The sequence below is a fragment of the Mycteria americana genome, chromosome 1 (genome assembly GCF_035582795.1).
Source record: "Mycteria americana isolate JAX WOST 10 ecotype Jacksonville Zoo and Gardens chromosome 1, USCA_MyAme_1.0, whole genome shotgun sequence".
Lineage (NCBI taxonomy): Eukaryota > Metazoa > Chordata > Aves > Ciconiiformes > Ciconiidae > Mycteria > Mycteria americana.
Genome location: NC_134365.1, coordinates 4,088,896 through 4,107,615, shown reverse-complemented (window position 1 = coordinate 4,107,615; position 18,720 = coordinate 4,088,896). Strand labels below are relative to the sequence as shown.

The 18,720-nt window shown below is 39.2% G+C and overlaps 1 protein-coding gene across 2 annotated transcripts in view; it reads left to right on the top strand.

The window, feature by feature from the left end:
* Positions 1-18,720, top strand: part of MKLN1 (muskelin 1) — a 101,088-nt gene that overhangs the window by 17,825 nt on the left and 64,543 nt on the right. The window contains exons 3-6 of one of the 2 annotated variants that reach the window (XM_075516969.1): positions 5,735-5,877; positions 7,301-7,389; positions 13,538-13,647; positions 17,904-18,096. In XM_075516969.1, coding sequence (XP_075373084.1) covers positions 5,735-5,877; positions 7,301-7,389; positions 13,538-13,647; positions 17,904-18,096 — 535 coding nt within the window. Of the gene's footprint in view, positions 1-5,734; positions 5,878-7,300; positions 7,390-13,537; positions 13,648-17,900; positions 18,097-18,720 lie in introns of those variants that run through there. The other variant, XM_075517061.1, reaches the window with a different exon arrangement.

Here is an 18,720-nt window from a genome sequence, read left to right as displayed (position 1 = left end):
ACAGATCCAGGTAGATGATGTCAGTTGCTCTTCCCTTAACCACCAATGGTGTAACCCTATCGTAGAAGGCCACCAAATTGTCAGGCATGATTTGCCCTTAGTGAAGCCATGTTGGCTGTCACCAATCACCTCCTTATTTTCCATGTACCTTAGCATATCTCGTGCTTGCTCTCCTGTATCTTGCACTTGCTCTCATAGTGCGCTCCATAGCTCTCATATGTCTGAGGTATCCAGATTTGAGGTCCTTTGATCTGACTTACAAAAATTTCATCTTCGTAGTGGTAACTGAGATTGGCAACGTAGTATTTGAGTTTTATTCTGTGTTATTTAAAGACAAAACCAACAGAAAACCTGTCTGTCTGAGTGGAAAAGGCCATCCTGCTGGATTCCTCGTACTTGAATCTCTGTATCCAATAGTGAGAAAATAAAATGCTGCACAGTGGCTCATGTATTCAGCAAGCCCAATCCTGAGCGCTGAGTGAGAGAGATAATGTATTTGCAGTCTCTAATATGTACTTTAGCTAATTCTGATGCTTCTAACCCAAGTGTTTAATTATTCACGTAGAGCATTTTTTACAGCGTAACTTCTCTGTTGAAAAATTAACTGGAAAGAAGGAATGGGGAATTAAAATTTGCAGAAGAGGTCTGTGTGCAAAGAATGCAGTTTTTTTTATTTCTGTGTGTATAGAGAGAAACAGTTTCAAATTGTGTTGTCTCATACTTGACAAAACAACTTCAGATTTGGTTGCATTTTGCTTAAAATAGCTAGTTCTTGCACCTTGCCTGTTGAAAGACTGCCACATTTTAATGCAGGTGAAGCTTTTATACAGGTTTTCTGCTTCCTTGTTCTTGCAGATGACTGAAGTTCTTAAGGCAGACTCTTAGCTTGGAAAACTTCAGTCGAAATAGTGATTGACCAAATTATAAGTGTGGTGGGGAGAGATGTTGGGGGGAAATTAGCTGCTTTATGTTAGAGGTAGAAGTTGGGTATTTCATATTCCGAAGAATGATGATATGTATGCATGACTTTTAATCCCCGAAATAAACATCATGTATCCTATGGAAAGTGAAGTTGCAGAGCATTTTATGGCTTGTGTGTTGGCATCGCTTCATTTAAAAATTGGTCGCTTTTGCGGTGACGCACTTGTTAAACTGTGTGGGTGGCCATAATAGTCAGGGACAGGAAGCGAACTAAACCTCGGTAAAATAAAGCTTTCCTTGTTTCAAGCTTCGCTAGCTGAAACTAGGGCTAAGACACAACACAAGGACTAATATCAGTCATGCTCACTGGAACGTGCCATGCGGTATTTTAATAAGCTCTGCAGCCCTGATCGCTGGTGTTTGTCTCATTGGAGTGTCTCGCCTTAATGTTAGGGTTTAGTAATTCCCTGCTGAGGTGGTGGTGCTGTGCTGGCTTAGAGGTAAAAATATGAGGGAGTCTATAGACACTGATGTATTCCCTTCCCTTGTTGAGTGAAACAAAAAACCTCTCCAGGCACCTTTTCTTTCAGAGCTTTCCTCTCAGTAGAATAAGTGTGAATCAGAAGAATATAGGTAAAAATCTGAGAATGTGTTCAGTAGCTCAGCGAAGATCCATGCGTTGCAGTAAATGTGCTGGAGTCCGTATTAAACCTTTTTGAAAAGGGAAAGAAAATGAAAGTGGAAGTCTAGACACTTGAAGTGCTGCCACGTGACTAGATTTAGTAAAGGGTTTTCCTAGCTTTATGGGTATGGTAGAGTTAAATAATTCTTGTGGCCGTGAAAGCCACCAGTTGATTATGAATGAGTGCCAGTGAAAGGAAATACATATGACAACTGTTTTTCTGTTTATTAAACTAGATATCTGTCTTGAGTCTTGAAATAGAATGACCCAGAAATTATATATTCAATAACAAACCTGTTATGTAGTAACCTATTCAGGCAGAAGGGGGCTGATCATTCTATTTTTAAACTAGTTCTAGGCTTACATAGGAAGTGTGAAGCAGTAAGGCTGGTAATGCTGAAGACCATGGCCCTGTCATAAATGCTCATCCTGATGGCTCCCGTGATGGTCTGACTGGGAAGACTGCGTGCAGAAGAACATTTAATTCCCCTGAGTGGCTTCATTAACAATGTGTAGAACAAAAGGATAGATTTTTATTTAGCCACAAGTTTAATTGTAAAAGCAGTGGGAAGGTTTGTGTAGTGGGCAAGGGCAGCCCCTGTTGAATATCTTGGTTATTTTGTGTTTTTATTTTCACAGACAATACGAGTTTCATTACTCTCTAATAAAAAAATGTTTGAACAGAAGTGGTTAAAGAGAAGGAAATTAATAAAATACATTGTGACTCTTAATTGCGCAGGCAGCTTGCGTAGTGCAGTTCAGAATCTGGTTCAGCATATTTGATGTGGAGATGTAAATTTTGAACAGTGAAAGACCATATGTATAAAGTTAGTGGCACTGTGCAAACAATTGGTTTCAGTCTTGCATCTGAGAAGACCAGTTTTCCTAGCTTGATTTCCATCCTGCTGTGTAGATCATATCAGGAACTAATTTAAAGTACATTAATAAAATTTACACTCAGTTGTGTGATGCAGAAGCATGCATATGGTTGTCATCAAATGGTAGCACAGACCAGAGCTTCAAAAAAGTTTGGAATTTTGCTGCAGCTCCCAGCGTGACAGGACTGGATTTGCTTTTTTGGGTGTACAGTAACAAGCTGTTTAGGTGTTGAAGTGTCATACATGACTAGAGTAACTCTGCTCTTTGTGCATCTTTGCTTACAAATGTGTTTAATCATAAACCAGAAGTTTTACTCTTCTAATGTTTTGTAGCATCTTTTTTGTAAGTGTTGTAACTTGAGGCTTAACAATTAGGCTGAGGTTTTTGCAGTTATTCCAATTAGTGTCTCTGTGCTATGCCTCTAATGAACAAACACTTCAGTTTATAATTTGGATTTTTGGAATAATTCATGAATACTTGTACATTAAATGTACTGATGTTGCTTATAGCAATAGGACAGAAAAGTGTCCAATATCTCGGTATATGTGTTTGTCTGAAATCTCCTAGACTTGTTCTCTCTGGGTTTAATAAATCAGGTGATCTTACGTATGCTTTTATCACAACTTTCAAAGCTATAGAGAATAGTCTGTCACAACTAAAATCCTGGTAGCAGTCCAAAAATATCCATGCAGCCAGCTGTTTGCAGCTCTTGAGGCAACATATTTTTTTGACATCAGTGAGATTTGTAGCCTGTACCCACAGTGGCAGCAGCGTGTGTTTATACATAAAAACAAAAAGTACATCTATGTATGTGTATATATGTGTGTGTATATGTATTAAATATAAAAATGCATACATAGATAGAGGTATTGGGCCACAGGCTTTAAAACAAACTTGTCTTTTGTTTCAGTCAGTGGATAAATTCATAAAAAGGTTGTTTTCAGCTTTTGTGCTTATGTCTTCTGTAATGTCTGCCTGACTCAGCAGGTGATGGGATGTGTGGAAGCAGGAAGGAGGGCTGCAGAGTTCCTTCCCTGTCCGTAGGCTTAAGAAATCACTGCTAGCCATGTGGAGTAATTGCCATGCCTTGCTCCCTTCTAGGCATGTATGCCAAGAGAAAGGATTTAACTGCAGTACTAGATTTCTCTCCCTTAATTTAGGGTAAGAATTGAATAATGCGGGATGAAGTTTGTGCCAAGCTTTTGCAAATCTTGCGTGGTACTTGAGAAAGTATGTCTTCATGACCCAAGCATTAGGTTTGTGATTCTAGCAAGATTAAGCATTGCAGTTGCTGGTGCTGGTAGTGCTAGCTTCACTTTTTCAGTTTTGGGAGAAATCTGCAGGGAAGATCTGATGGTGTAGGAGGAGTTCTTAGACGTTGTTGTGTACTGTCTGTTCTGCATGGGAATTTTGGCAGCGGGCTGTGCCATGTATCAAGTACTGCCTTGCTCATTACAGGACCATCCTTTCGCTCATCCCTTCCTTTTCTCTGTTTTAGAAAATCTGTTTTCTGTTTAGAACTTAATTTTTTCTGAAGTTTGGGAAGTACTTTGAAACAAAAGCATGGCTTACTGCTAGTTAAACTAACAGTGAGTTCTGACATGAAGGTGGATGGTGTTCTTCACAAAACTAGAAATTTTTCATCCCTCCCCCCCCCCAAAAAAAAAAAAAAGAAAAATCTGGGAAATTTTTCATTCTGAAAAATTTTGAATTGCTGGAAACATCTTTGGCAGTAAATCCTCCTTATTCTAAATAGGTACCTATCCAGTCTGCATTATCAACTGTAACCGCTACATGTACGAGTATTTCTTTTAAGCTAAGCTTTTTGTAAATGTAATGAGAAACAGCTGTTGAGATTACACATTAATCCTGACGCTCTCTAAGACGATATCAGTACTGCTCCTAGATGCGGAATTAGTTACTTTATAGGGCTATGACAGAAAGACTGATAACTAAATGAAAGGGGAAATTTTGTGCATCTTTTGGGTGATAAGCTGAACTTCTAGAGTAAGATTGTCCCATAGGTAGAGCTGTATAGGAACAAGCAGAGTGATGCCCACAACACTTTATGGAGAGGTACTAGTCTCTGCTCAGGTATCATAGAAAGCAGCCACATGCATGCAAATACTCTACTTGATGTTGATGAAAGGCTCAAAATACTGCGTCATGTCTGGTTTGGCAGTGCTGCTTCTTGGAGGAAAGGGCCACCAGCAGTGCCTGCAGTGGGAGGTGTCCTACAACGCCTTACTGATCTGCTTGTACTGTAGCCTTGATCACAGGGTTTTGTAACAAAATCCAGCATGATGAGTAATTTTGATTCAGCGCTTCATCTTGTTTCTCTGTTGTGTACTGCTTATTTCTGAGAAGTTAGGGAAGAGAATTAAACACATTGTTTTCAGGTATAAACTCCACGTATTCTGCAAAACAGGATGTCTCCAGACTCTCTCCAAGACCTGTTTTGTAGGGGAAGATTAAATAAACTTGATGCTCAGTGGTCACCAATAAAAGGTGCAAGTGCTTCTCTGCATATGCTTTTCCAGTGGAACAGATCTTTTCTTCCAGCAGTGCTGGTGAAGCTGGTAGCTGGGTCCTGAATATAAATAATCTGACTATTCATACACTGTGGGGGGGACATCTGTGTAAGGGGGGAGTACATGTTCACAAGGGAGAACATTTTCATTGTTTTATGTGTAAAGCCCCTTTATTGTCAGTTAAGTGGCTTGGGTTTATTTGGTATGGTTAATAAACAGTTGGTTTCTACATTAGCCACACATGAAACTTAGTCTGTGTTCAGTGGTTAAATAGTGTCAGCCCAGAGAGGAAAAGTAATTTGATGTTCTCTTAGCATGTGGAACATACTGTATTTATCTAATTCTGTATTCAGTTTAGGTTTCGTTTCAGGCTGTAGTGGGCGTTTGAATCATTTCTCTCCTTAGTTTGATCCTATTTGCCAGATTTCAGGAAGTCTTGCATCCAACTTGAAGGAATGTATGTAAGCCCTGAATAGCAATGCTAGGAATAGGTAATTCAACCAAATCTTTTTCCTGGACAAACTGCTTTTAAAGTAATATTCCTAAAAAACCTTTGCTTCATTCCAGGAACAAAGGAGAAAATATAATAATGAGGAGGGATCATTTTAACTTTTATTCTCTGGCTTTGTAAACTGAATTTTTGAAGGCTGTAATGCTTCTCCCTTAGTATACTTTGCAGCTTTGGCTTTAATATTAAAATTCACTGTTCTCTCTTCCACAGTATTTGATTCTGAAACTTGAAAGACCTGCCATAGTCCAGAGTATCACATTTGGCAAATATGAGAAAACGCATGTCTGCAATTTAAAGAAGTTTAAAGTCTTTGGTGGGATGAATGAGGAGAACATGACAGATCTCTTATCCAGGTAAGATGTGATTTTTGTCAGCTATGGTAGTCATAAAGGCTGGACCAAAATGCTCTTCCCCTTCACTCCCAAGCAGACACATGGCTAACAGTGTAATAGAGCTGTGGTTGTGGTCCTGCAATTAGCTGCCCATGTGTTTATGGTCAGGTCAGAGAGAAGCAATCCCAACACTCGCTTCAGGAAGCCTTCTTTATTCTGCTCTAACCACAGAGGATTTGTGGAGAGCAAACTCTTGGAGATTTGGAAGAGCTGAGAGCAGGGTGCAATGGTGCTGGATTGAGATTCCTTTCTTCTGTGTGCTTGAGACACAGGAGAAATGATTCCCTGGCTATGGTTAACTCAAAGTAGCTTTTAAAAGCCCAAGTAACCTGCCTATGTCAAGAACCTTGTTGCAGCTGTAAAAGTCTGGACTGGTCAGCTGCTCTGCCTTTCTTCAAATGGGTAAATAAATCAAATAAGCAAATAGATAACCCGTGTTTTCCTTTGTTTAGTTTGATTTAGTAGTTGTGCTGATAGGGACTAAAGAACGAACCTTTTGGCTATTCAAGCTATCCAGAGCTTCTGAGCAGTTGCTAATGTAAATTTGCAAGGGCCTTTTAGGGAGTATTCTGTTTCAGAAAGGGAAATGATATTTAAATATCTAGGAGTACAAGAGAAATCAGTAGCAAGAACTAGTCTATTTTTGGAGGCCTACTGAAGGAAAGTCCACCTCTGGGGAACGTATGGGTGTACATCATCTGTAGTCAAGCAGAATAGCCATGGAGAAACGTGGGAAGTTCTTTGTTGCAGGTATCCTTCAAGACCATGTAGAAACTAGCCACAACCCTTCCTGCCCTTTGGCCCTCTTTAGATAGACCAGTCTTGCAATTTGACATTATTGCTGCTGGAATTGCAGGGGAAGAAGTTTTAGTAGTATAGTAATTATTGATATCTAATGTCATTTCACTTGTACTGAAGTTTAATAAAAATCTTTATTTTGGGACCTGTACTTGCATCTTCAGTAAAAATGGACTTAAGATTTTTGATAAATTATACTAAATAATTGATATTTTTATAAAGTAATGCCCATAAATGGATCACAAAGCACTTTGGCAGTGTGATAATTCTGACAGCTGGTCTATCTCCCTCTTAAAAATGGAAAAGTGCGGTTCAGGCAGATCGCTTGCTGAAGTCGCAGGGTTACAAGCACAGACGAGCAGCGTTGATCCAATGTCAGTTCCCTCCTGAAACCACTAGCCAGTGCTGCCTCCCAGGGAGATACAAGATGGTGGATAGCAGTCCAGGCATTGGTCCAGCATGCATACTTATGATTCATAGTAATATGAAACAAGCTTCGCATTTCAGGCATGACCTAGATTGCGTTTATTAGCTAGTCCTAAAATACAAGGTAAGATTTAGTAACCTTATTTATTTTTTCCCACAGTGGCTTAAAGAATGATTATAACAAAGAAACATTCACCTTGAAGCATAAAATTGATGAACAGATGTTCCCCTGTCGATTCATTAAGATAGGTAAATGCATTTTTTCAGCATTCTGAGTAGAAAATAATCTCTTCTTATACTTGTGCCAGTCTTGGCACTTGTGACTTCATTGTACTCAGGCAAAGTATCCACAATAGCTGTTCCATTTCATGATCTTTTAGGCTGGTTAGATTGGAACACAGTGAAGTCCTGTTACTAAGAAATAATAGCTTCATAACTTAAATCCTGGGGAATGAAAGCGAAATACAGTAATTTTCAGAAATACAGTTGTTGAGTCAACTAATTGCTGGAGAAGCTGCTTACTGTCCTACTATAAATTGCTATATAGAGCTTTAAAAAAAATCATTACGCTAAATACTGGTAAAAGTTTCAGCGTTGACAACCCTAGAGTTTGAAAGAGGTTGAAGTCTTTTGTTCTCAAACACGCTCGCAACACAGAGAGCAACAGCAGAAGCCTTCCTTGTTCTCTTCCTGCTACTCTAATCACGTCTCATCTCCGGCTAAAGGTGACATCCATGGGCAAAGAAGAATTATACCCTGTGATGTCTGGTCTTGTTTCTCTGGTGAAGCTTGCTAAAGGGGGTGCTAACAAAGGCCGGTTACTGTGACTTGTGTTGGGAGCAGGTGAGGATCTCTCTTCCTTGCTTCATGCAGGCCAGAGAGAGCAAGTGTCTTATAGTGGCCGTCAGTGATATTGGCTGGACTTAATCCAAGAATTTAGTCTTTCAGCTTTTCATAGCTCAATAAGTTTATCTTCCCCTTCCTACCTACTAAGACAGTAAAAGAATGACTGGTTTTAAGCTAGCTGTTTAAGGTTAAAAATAGAGCAAGGGAGGTAGTTGCTGAAAAATGAGATAAGATCTTGTTGGCTAATTTAGATGAATTTAAGAGTGTTTTGAAGTATTGGGTAATTCCTTTGCCAAGACTTGGATGATAATGGCTGTGTAGGGGCTCCCTTCAGAGTCCTTTGCTCTAGTGTCTTCTACACAGCTTTCTGAATCTCCTCTCATGTTTGCCTGAGGAATTGAAAGCTTCAGGCTGGGAATCAAGTAACCATTTGTGTGCCATAAATAGTGGTGTTTCCCATTCTTAGAGAAGTAGAGGAATTGATTGTTCATTGGGTTTGTTTTTGGCTGCTACTTTTGGAAGCATCTGTAATGCTTGGCTTTAGGAAACCTCAAGAGGAGCAGAGGAATAGTTAGAGTTAAAGGTTGACTACATCAGGAAAGTTAAATTGATTTTTTTTTTTTTTTTTTAATGCATTCTGAAGCTTCCCGCATTAGGTTTTTGGGAAATGTTATTTTTCAGTGGCTAAAAAACAGCAAGTAGTTACTGGTGGGCTAAAGGGGTGAATGGAAAGATTACTAGCTACTTCTCTGGATGTGTGAATTGTATTCCAGCAAATGTGTTCTGATGTTATGAAGTGTAGCAGTTAAGTTGAAACCTGTTAGGAAAGTGAAATGCTGATTAATTTCTACTACCAGGATTTTTTCTGACATGCCATGAATAGTATTAATAGTTACATGCTTGTTTTGTTGGGATGGGTTCCTTGTAGCAATAAGCATTCTGTGTTATATACATTAATATTAGATATTTATTTAACTGTCATGTGCTCACTAGTTACGGTTTGAGATGAGTTTTCCTTTTTAGCTATATCTGTAGCCTTTTGTTTCTTGAAGCTGTCTTCTCTGAGGAAAGTCTTATGCTAGGACAGAAATTAAAATGATCTTTTCACCGGAACCTATTAAAACTGCTAGTTGATGGCTAGTGTAATTTTGTTTATGAAGTTGTGAGTGTTTTTTACTGTGAAACAACTGCAAAATGATATTGTGGAATTCTGTTATTTTTCAGATTCACAGCTTGACTATGTTTTCAGTTTGTTAAAATTTCCAAGCTGCTAGCCAAAGTAACTCAAAATTCGAAATACCGTGCTGTGTTGCTTGTAATGCTGCCAGTAAACATGAAGCCAAAATCTGCCCTTTTGGACTCTTAGAGACTGACACCGCAAAATTTACTGTTATCAGTGAGGTTTGCGTATTTGGGGAAGGCATTAGTTCGGCAGTGACTTGCATCAGGCATTTGCCTTATAATTCTGCAGATAAGGATACTGACCTATACACCACTGTTAATAACACAACAGTGAGAGGTTTATGTGGGAGGGCAGGGCAGGAGGAACGCGACATGGATAGATCTGTGAGAGGGGAAAATAATTCCTAAAACTTCCATTGCTCACGTATTATAGGAAATTTCAGACTCGTAGAAAGCAGAAAAAATAAATTCTCCTTTTGTCAAGAAAAGACTTGCACTTCTCTTAGTTTAATTAGTTCAACTTCAGTTCCTTAGCACTGAAATGCCCAGTTGTGCAGGCTTTTGACCTACTTGACAAGTAATTTTTACATTTTGTGTAGCACCTCATTAAAGAACTTGGGAGGGGGAATAAGATATTTATGCAGACAAAATATTGAAGAATAATCTTTCTAATGTCTGTGATCTTTTGTTTCTGGCTCTGTTTTTGTGGTTACTCCAGGCAGAGATTTTTTTGTACTGTCTTCTTGAAAGCAGAAGGTGTTGTAAAGGCTGATTGCCATGAAAGAGCTTGAAGAAACGCTGGGTGTAATTCTCATGCCAGTTTGTTACTAGCATGGGAGTTACTAACTAGATTTTTAAGCTTTGGTGTAATAGAAATGAGCATACTTTCTTTATGGATGCTTCCTGTGTTAAATGTATTGACTACATATTTACCTGCATTTTTCCAAACATATGCTGCTTGTGTGTGTACTGCCTTTAGATGAGGGACACGGAAATTAGCTTGAGAGAGGTATTTGAAATTATTGTACTGTGTTTAATGCCTCTGCTACTGTCCTGTCTAGTATACAGGGTTGCAGTCCTTGTCTAGGCATAGCTTCTGATTATTGAGAAATATCCCCTAAAATTGTCCTTGTGTGGGTAAAGAACTGTTTAAGTGACCTAAATACCTTCTGCTTCTGTTGGAGGTTTATTGATTTTTTTATTATTATTTTTTTTTCTTCTGCGGGGCACCTCACTGTGGAGTGACAGTTCAGCTGGTCTGAACAGTTACATGCGTTTCAGGGTGGATTGCTTTAGTATGTGCAGCAAAAAAGCATGCTGAGGTGGCTATCGTAAAAACTGGAGAAGTAACTGTGGCTTTAGGCTTCAGATTCAACGCCTTTAATCATAGTGTATTTCCACCTCAAAGGTATGTGTGTGGGGAGAAAAGCAATATAGCAAACGGTGGATAACGTAAGATGTGGCCTATGCAGCTGTATTGCAGGGTAGGGTATTTACTGACTTTTAGAGGAGGATGTTTCTCTGCTATTGCAGAAGCTCTGGTAGGGTTGTGTCTACCTAGGCTGCGGTGTGAAATCTAAAGTGAGTGAAGGGGAGGAGAAATGAAAACCAGCCATTGGGAGATGTGAGAAAAGAAACAGAGTTGGACCCAGGAGGGCTTATATCCGTGCCCAGCATCCTAGAGTGCTGTTACCTCCAAACCTTGTGCAAAGATAAAAATGAGATTTGCATGTCACACTGACAAATGATGCTTATCACTGTTAGTGTGACTATTTCTATTTCCATGCTGCACTTAGTGTCTCCTTGTTCCAGGTCTAAGTTAGATTCTGGCTGCTCTAAAAGGAGTTTTGTTTAAAGAGCTAAGCACATACCTATGGAGGCCTCAAAAAGGAGAGGACAAAGGAAGGGATGATAGCTATCTCCTTCGTATAGCCTGGGAACCAGGGAAGAGGTTCAAAAATGGGGAGATGATCCAGCAGAACACTTGGCCTTTGCTAAGGGAATAGAAATCACATTACAGTTTCAACTCTTAAACTTTGTTTCTTTTCCTACTCCTGTGGAGTAGTTTAAAAAGATGAAATTCAGTTTTCTATGCCTGTGCAGCACTGCATTCCCTATACAACTTAAGGTCTGTGTTTTCCTTAAAGAAGGTGATTGCACCGTGAGAATCTTGATGTTTAAATCACCATTTCTGGAATTTTGTTTCCTTCTTGTAAACAAGATTGTTGAAAGCTCTGAGTTAATGAAGGGGGGGAAGTGTTAGCAAGTTGATGGCTTTGCATTTTTTTGTGGTGATAGCTATCCAGGATTATTATGCATGTTCAGGCTGTAGTTGGCTACCAAGATAAGAGGGTGAATTGTTACATTTTTCTAGGAGAAGTTGGTATAAGTTCTGAGAAGAACTGCTGAAAAGAAATAGAGGTGGACACCTCTACTTTTTTTCTGGAATGAGGTGGGAAGGTGGCAATACCTGGGTTTGGTTTTTTACCCAGTGTTATGAAATTGGCCTCAGGTTCACCATAAGGAAATTTATGGTCTTGGTCCCTTTGAGATGGTCTGTGGTTTGGGTCAGTGTTTCAGTGCAAGAAGCTGATAGATAGGTTTTGATTTTTTTAATAGCTGAGCAAATACCAAATTTAACTTCAGTTTGGTCTTGGTCTGTGTAGTCAGGTCTGAAGACAGATCAAAGGTGTTACCCTTACATGTATTTTGTCAGTCTGCTGCCTTAATAGGTGGGATATCCGGGATTAAATTTATCTGTGTACTTAGATTTAAAAGTAGTAATGTTTTATGGTATTACGGTACTATATTGGCAGCACTCATCTTGTCTGGAGGACAAAACTAAGCAAGAAAGAAGTTTCTTGGGCAGAGCTATGCAATGTGGACGGAAGACAGGTGACTCTTGGTTTTTCTGACCAGTTCACTTCTCTCCTGTCTCCACAAATATGCACCTACTAGGAACTGCTCTGAAAGCGTCTTGCTTTGTATGCTGAACAATCAAGTAGAAAGAAATTGTTTGAACAGGATGATTTGAGAGCTGTAACGTGAAGTACCTACTTACGGATATTAAAATCAGTTAAGAATTGCATATTCAAAGTCTCTTTGGGTCTTTTCTAAAAATCTCCTCTTGATTACTGTTCCCAGAAGTTGTCATGAGCCTTCAGCAATAGATTTGTAGACACACCCTTTAAAATTTAGAAAATCATGTGTTTGAACATATGCTTTGCACCCAAACACATTGCAGAAAATAATAGATCTAGCTTTTTTGAAATATAAATACTTAAGAACCTTTAAGAGCTCAGGAACAACTTTAAGACAAATTTTGGTTTTTATTTCCTCAAGGAGTCGGTCAGAAAACCCTCAGTTCAACAAGTTAATCTCAATGGTATTTCATAGTGGTTTGAAAGACAACAAGCAATTTCTCTGTGGCAAAAATAGTTTCTGTGGAAGGGAGGAAGTAGTGGACTCCATGCTGTTGCTGGTAACTACTCATTCATCTCTAATACTATATTTTCCAGTTTATCAGTTATGGTCAAATAAAAAGGAAGCAAAAGTATTTGAAATGAAACCACTTGAGTTCACTGCAGTTTTAAGGAGTCAGAGTTCACACAAAAATTTTCTGGGGATTGGAGTTGCTCTGAAAAGGAAAACCAGGTCTTAACCTGCAGGTTAATCAGTAGATCAGTGCAAGACCATAGATGTTAACAGAGTGGTAGAGAAGCCTTAGGTGAGAGGCTGAAGTGTGTTTCACAGGTCATTTAATATTTTGTTTGTTCCAATACACAGATAAAACAGTATTAGCCCCAAAGCGGTACAGATTTATGCTTAAAAAAAAAAAATCAGATACAGTTTTAAACTGGAAACTGACAGTTTTCCCTCCCTCCCTCCTCCACAACTTGCAGATGTTACTAATTTTGTAAAATTTAAAATACCCAAGCTTCTTGTCTTCACCATTAGGAAAAATAATTGTTGCTGACAAATGTGGAAATAAATGTACTATGAGGAGCAAATACTGTCGTTAGTATGCTCGTGATTCCCATCCATGTCAAAGCTTGTTGCCTCTTTGAGCTGTTTTAAATGATAGTATTTTTGCTCTTTTGCTTAAAGCAAGCTTCTGCTTTGTAATGATCTGCTGTGTTAATGTTGCTCGGCACAGGTTGCTTTAAATGACAACTTTAACATGACGTATATGGTAATTTTCCTAAGCTTACTTAAACGAACTAGAACTTATGTCAAATCAGAAATACTGAATTTTGTGTAACCTTTAAAAACATTCTGTTGAAATAGTACTATGTATAGCCTAATGAGACTAATGCAGTGGTTGTTTGATGTTTATGCATCCTTTTTCTCCTTTTCCTTTCTTCTCCAGTTCCTCTCTTATCCTGGGGACCTAGCTTCAATTTTAGTATCTGGTATGTTGAACTTAATGGCATTGATGATCCAGATGTGGTCCAACCGTGCCTCAACTGGTACAGCAAGGTAGGCCTGAATTTTAGGTGCCTGTTTGTTTGAAGATTTGTAGTCTCAGAGTCTTGTGAAACTTCTCTTACTGCAATTATGTGACCTTTTCATTCCTTGGATATCAGATGTTAAAACACCAAACACACATCGTTAAAACAAACCACGTGGCTGACTGACTCGAAGTGAATCTTTTTGAATTGTATCTGCTTGTTCTCTTAAAAAAAAAAAAAGGCAAACAAAAAACCCCAAAACAAACAAACAAACACACACCCCCAAAAAAACCCCAAACCACCACCAACACAAAAAAAACCCCAACCCTACAAAAAAAACTTGCTAGGTAGACATCACAAGAAAAACATAGAAGAAAGGAACACTGAGTCAAAGAGGACAGTATTAGTAAAATGGTATTTGTATTGGAAGGGAAATGAATCTTAACAAAGCCAGATTCTATTTCTCCTTCTTCTTGCCTTTTGATTAGTCATTCTTTTACCATACCAGTCCTTCTGTAGAGCTGTATGTGAGCCTAGAGCCTTTTGGGTTACATATGCAGCTTTTGTTACAGGGTGTAAAAATGAGCTTCTTTTAAAGAGAATACACATCGGTGTGTTTCCTGTTGCAGCTCCTTGCATTTCTGCTGTTTCCCTCTTACTGTCATTTTGCTGAATACTCTGGAACAGAGGGGAGCTGATGCCACTGGACTGTGAGATGAGATGATTTATACCATTTGTCACTTTGATAGACAGAAAGTTCAAAGGGTTTTAAACATTATTTGTATAAACCGTATTTAATTGAGTACAACAGATGCCTCTCCTGTGGGAGGAAAGTGCACATTGACAAGCAGAATTCATTTTGTTGCTGCTTTTTATGCATAGATCTTCTGGAACAATTCATGAAATTCATATTGTGTTACAGAGAAGACGTCCTTCCCAGCTGAATAAGACTGGGTAGTGGAGCAGCGTATCCCTGCTTCCAGAAAGGAAAACTTAAAAGGAGATAAAGATTGTGAGTGATAGTACTAAGGCTCCCTCACCAGTTTATGGTGTTGCCAGTATGGTAAAGAAACCCTGTGGCCATGCTATCTGGCTCATACATGTTTATACCAACATCGCAAGCTTCTTCGTGAAGCATTTAAAAACAGCATTAACAGTCACAGTGGAAGTTGTCTGTAGCTGCTTTATAATTAAAGTGGTATTGTGGTCATTAGTCTGCTGATTACTGATGTCCCATTCTGATAAGTCTGGTTGACAGAGGCTGCTGATGGTTTTTGGTACTTCTTTCTGCTGCCTGTGCACATGGTGGTGTCTCTGGCATTTTTGACCAGTTGCTGCAATCAGGAAGGTCTGATTTTTTTTTTTTTTTTTTTTGGTCAGGAGCCATCTGATGATGATGTCAGCATCTGTTTTGTTCCATCTTACCCATGGAATCGACACTTTTCGTGGTCAGCGTGTGTGTAGTGACAGCTTCTTCAAGGGGTGCCAGCATTGTTCTTCTAAAGCTTAGAGCCCTAAAGCAGCAAGGCAGAAATTTAGTCATGATTGTTTGGGCTCTACTAGGATCAGTTGCCAAGATTTTGGTGATGAGGGCATGTCTCACTGATGTTCTTCTCTCACAGTCCTGAGAGGCCGCTGTTGCTGGATCCTCATAGGATGATATATGTGCTGACCCATATTTGTGGAAGGGTAGAAAGGTTGACCTGTTTCTTCCAGTTCTTTGAGAATGGTGTGAATATTTTCATGCATGTTCTTGGAAGTCTCAAAAGCTTTGAAATGTAATAATTCTTTACTGCCTGAGACATCAGATGAGAGGAAGGTTCTACACGAAGTTGCCCATCCTTTTTTTGTTGTGTGTGCTTCAACCAACAAAATGTCCCTTTCCTGAAGGGAGTGTAGTTGGAGGTAACAGATCAGGACTCAAAGCAGCAAGCACAATCCTCAGTTCCCTCCCTACTGCTTTCTCCTTGCTGTTCACCTCAGCCTACTGCTGCCTGAAAGCCTTATCACGTTGCTTTTACTGAAGACTGGGCATACTTCAACTAGTCCAAGCATTGGGATGGGCTGCCCAGGGAAGTGGTGGAGTCACCGTCCCTGGAGGAATTTAAAAGACGTGTAGATGTGGTGCTTAGGGACATGGTTTAGCGGTGGACTTGGCAGTGCTAGGTTTATGCTTGGACTTGATGATCTTAAAGGTCTTTTCCAACCTAAAAGATTCTGTGATTCTAACTAAGAAGTGGCAGTTTATTGATGGCTATCACTTTTGGTTTTGATAATGAACACTTAGATATTTTTAATTCTACTGGTGTATTTGACAGTGTTAGTATCTTAGTCTCATGCTCTTGTTACGTTTTTAACCATAGGAATTATTTACAGCTTCAGATCAAAGCTGCTATTTAGGTTGTGATGTCTTTAAACCTGTATGATGGCATTTAAAAAGGAACCTTTTATATACTTTTTATACATGCTTTTGTATAAAAAAAGTTTTTAACATTTAACTTCTGAAGTACTACTATGATGTCACTTAAATACAAACTTTTATATTGCATCGAGTGGCCAACCTGCATCCACACTGTCATTTGTGTGCTCCGTAACCAGAAATAGTCCTCACGCTGACTCAGAGCACAAAGCCACTCATGAAGATTCTACGATCTGTTACAAGCCAAGTCTATCAGTCATGAGAGGCTCAATGGAAATAAGCCAAGTCTGAATTTTGTCTAATGTCTAAACTAGAGGAGCTGGAAGTGTGGAAGCTGGTTATTACTGGTGTGCAGCTATCCTTTTGCTTGCTATCCCTTTGAGCAACAAAGAATCTAATGTGGTTTTGGCCTTGACTGATGTAAGTGAACATTTGCTGAAAGACAGTGTCTTAGGTATCTCTTTGGAAAAAAAAAAAAAGAGTTTTTTTCCAGTTGTGCTGTAAAACTTTGTTTTAGCTTTAATATTCCTTTGCCACAGTCTTGCATTTTTATTGGTACGTGTCCTTGGCCTTTTTCATGTGGGCTGGGAACTGATTTTCTAAAAATGCATAGTTCTGGCTATTTGCAGCTGTGAAATACTGATGGATTAAGAACTAAAAATATAGCACATGGCCGTGTTTCTTTTTAGCTGCTTCAGTTTATGAGATTCTTGCTATAGAGCCATTATTTCGAGAGCACTAATTTTTGTTGAATGTTAGTGTTAGTTCCAGGTTTTCAGAAAGATTCTGTTCATTTAAATACCATAAACTTCACTTTTAGCAGTGGTGTCCATTTAGGAGTAAAATCTTTTGTCTGTAATTAGATCAGTCTTATAGATGCTTAAGTTAAATTTGCTTTTTACCACAGTAGATGTGTGTTCAAGATGGAAATTGAGGGGTTTTTTTTCTCGAATGCCTTAGAATTTAGGTTTAAAGAGTCTATTTAGAATAAGTGGTTCTGCTACTTACCAACTTAAAAATCTGTGTTACTTATGCATATTGTTAGCAGCTTTGAAAACGCAGTGCATGATTTGGTAGGTTAACAGCACAAGCTGTAGCTCTTACTCAGAGTTTACTATTCCCTCACGTTTCTGTGCCTGGATGTTTGACCCAGCGTGGGTTTCTGTAGCCTTTCTCGCTCCTTCCCATCACTGAGTGGGAAATAAGCAGCTTTGGCTCATCTGCGGTATGAAAGCAGGGCTTCTGCTTCAAGATGCATGGGAATATTTTGAAGATGTAACTCTGGCGTGCATGTAAATTCTTGCTGCCATTGATCCGAAACCCTCGCAAACCTGCAGGATTTGGGGGTCAGCCCTGCCTTCTGCCTTTTTGTTGCAGGAGCAGTGGTCATTGCAAGTATTCCTATTCTCATGTGTTTTTTTTTCTTCTGCTTCTAGAAAAGCTGTGACCTACTTACTCTTCTAAATTATTTTGTTATATAAGAGTCACACAATCAAATTATGTAACGCTGATAGCGAAGGCTTTTTCCTGCTCTGTACTTTGTGTAGGCCTCGAACAGCAGGGCCAAGCAGATGGGGGGGAAGTAATGGTCACTCCAGAGATCTGGGATACTGTGCGCTCTCTTCTTGTATGCTTACTAAATTGGATGATATCAAGTTGTATAATTTCTATACTGTTGGAAAGTAAATGCCTGCACAGCTTGTAACGTCTTTCATATAGCGTTCCTCTGTAAGCTTGTGAGCAATTTATGTGCAGCGTGTGTAAGAGATCCTGCTTCTGTCTCCAAGCAGGTTCAGAGGTAGTTCCCAGCAGTGCTGGTAAAAGAAAAATCTACATGTCTCATAGGTTTTCTTGTGTTCCAGTAGTACCGTGAACAGGAAGCCATTCGCCTTTGCCTAAAGCATTTTCGTCAGCACAACTACACCGAAGCTTTTGAGTCGCTGCAGAAGAAAACCAAGATTGCTCTGGAGCACCCTATGTTGACAGACCTGCATGACAAACTGGTATTGAAGGGAGACTTTGATGCTTGTGAAGAACTGATAGAAAAAGCTGTGAATGGTAAGAGAATCAGAAGGGGCTGGTGTATTAATTTAAAAAAAAAGCATTGAAATGTTATTGCTTTGAATGTTAATGTACTTAGTAGTAGAATTGGCTAGTCCATGCGCTATTTATATCTAGCGTAGTGTACTGTCAACTTTTGGACTTGTGAGTATGTGTATGATGAAGGCTGAAAATTAAGTCATGAAATCTATTATCACTGCTACTTCTGGAGTTTCTTTACCCCAGAGATAACGTGGTGTACTTAAGATTGGGTAAAGACAAGTTTTTCATGTAAGTGGCTGGCAAGCTGAAGGTGGGCATAACTACCAGAAAAGTCACTGGAGTGGTGAGCAGGGAAGCATAGAACTTGAATTCTCAGTAATGATCTGTATCTTCTGGTTAGAGCTTACCACCTAGTTGGTGTTTCAGCAGAAGTTCTCAGCTGTATTTGAATTGCGAATGCTGTCTTTGCCTACGGGGTAAGTAGTCCTTGGAGAATGATTTAGAAGTTGTCACAGTGACTGGAGGCAGAGGCTGTCTTCCCTTGCAGAGCAGGACATTGGCAGCTGCTTTCATTGTAACTACTATTAATTTTCTACTTGGAAACTTGCCTTACAAGCACTGCATGTAAACAGCTCTCAA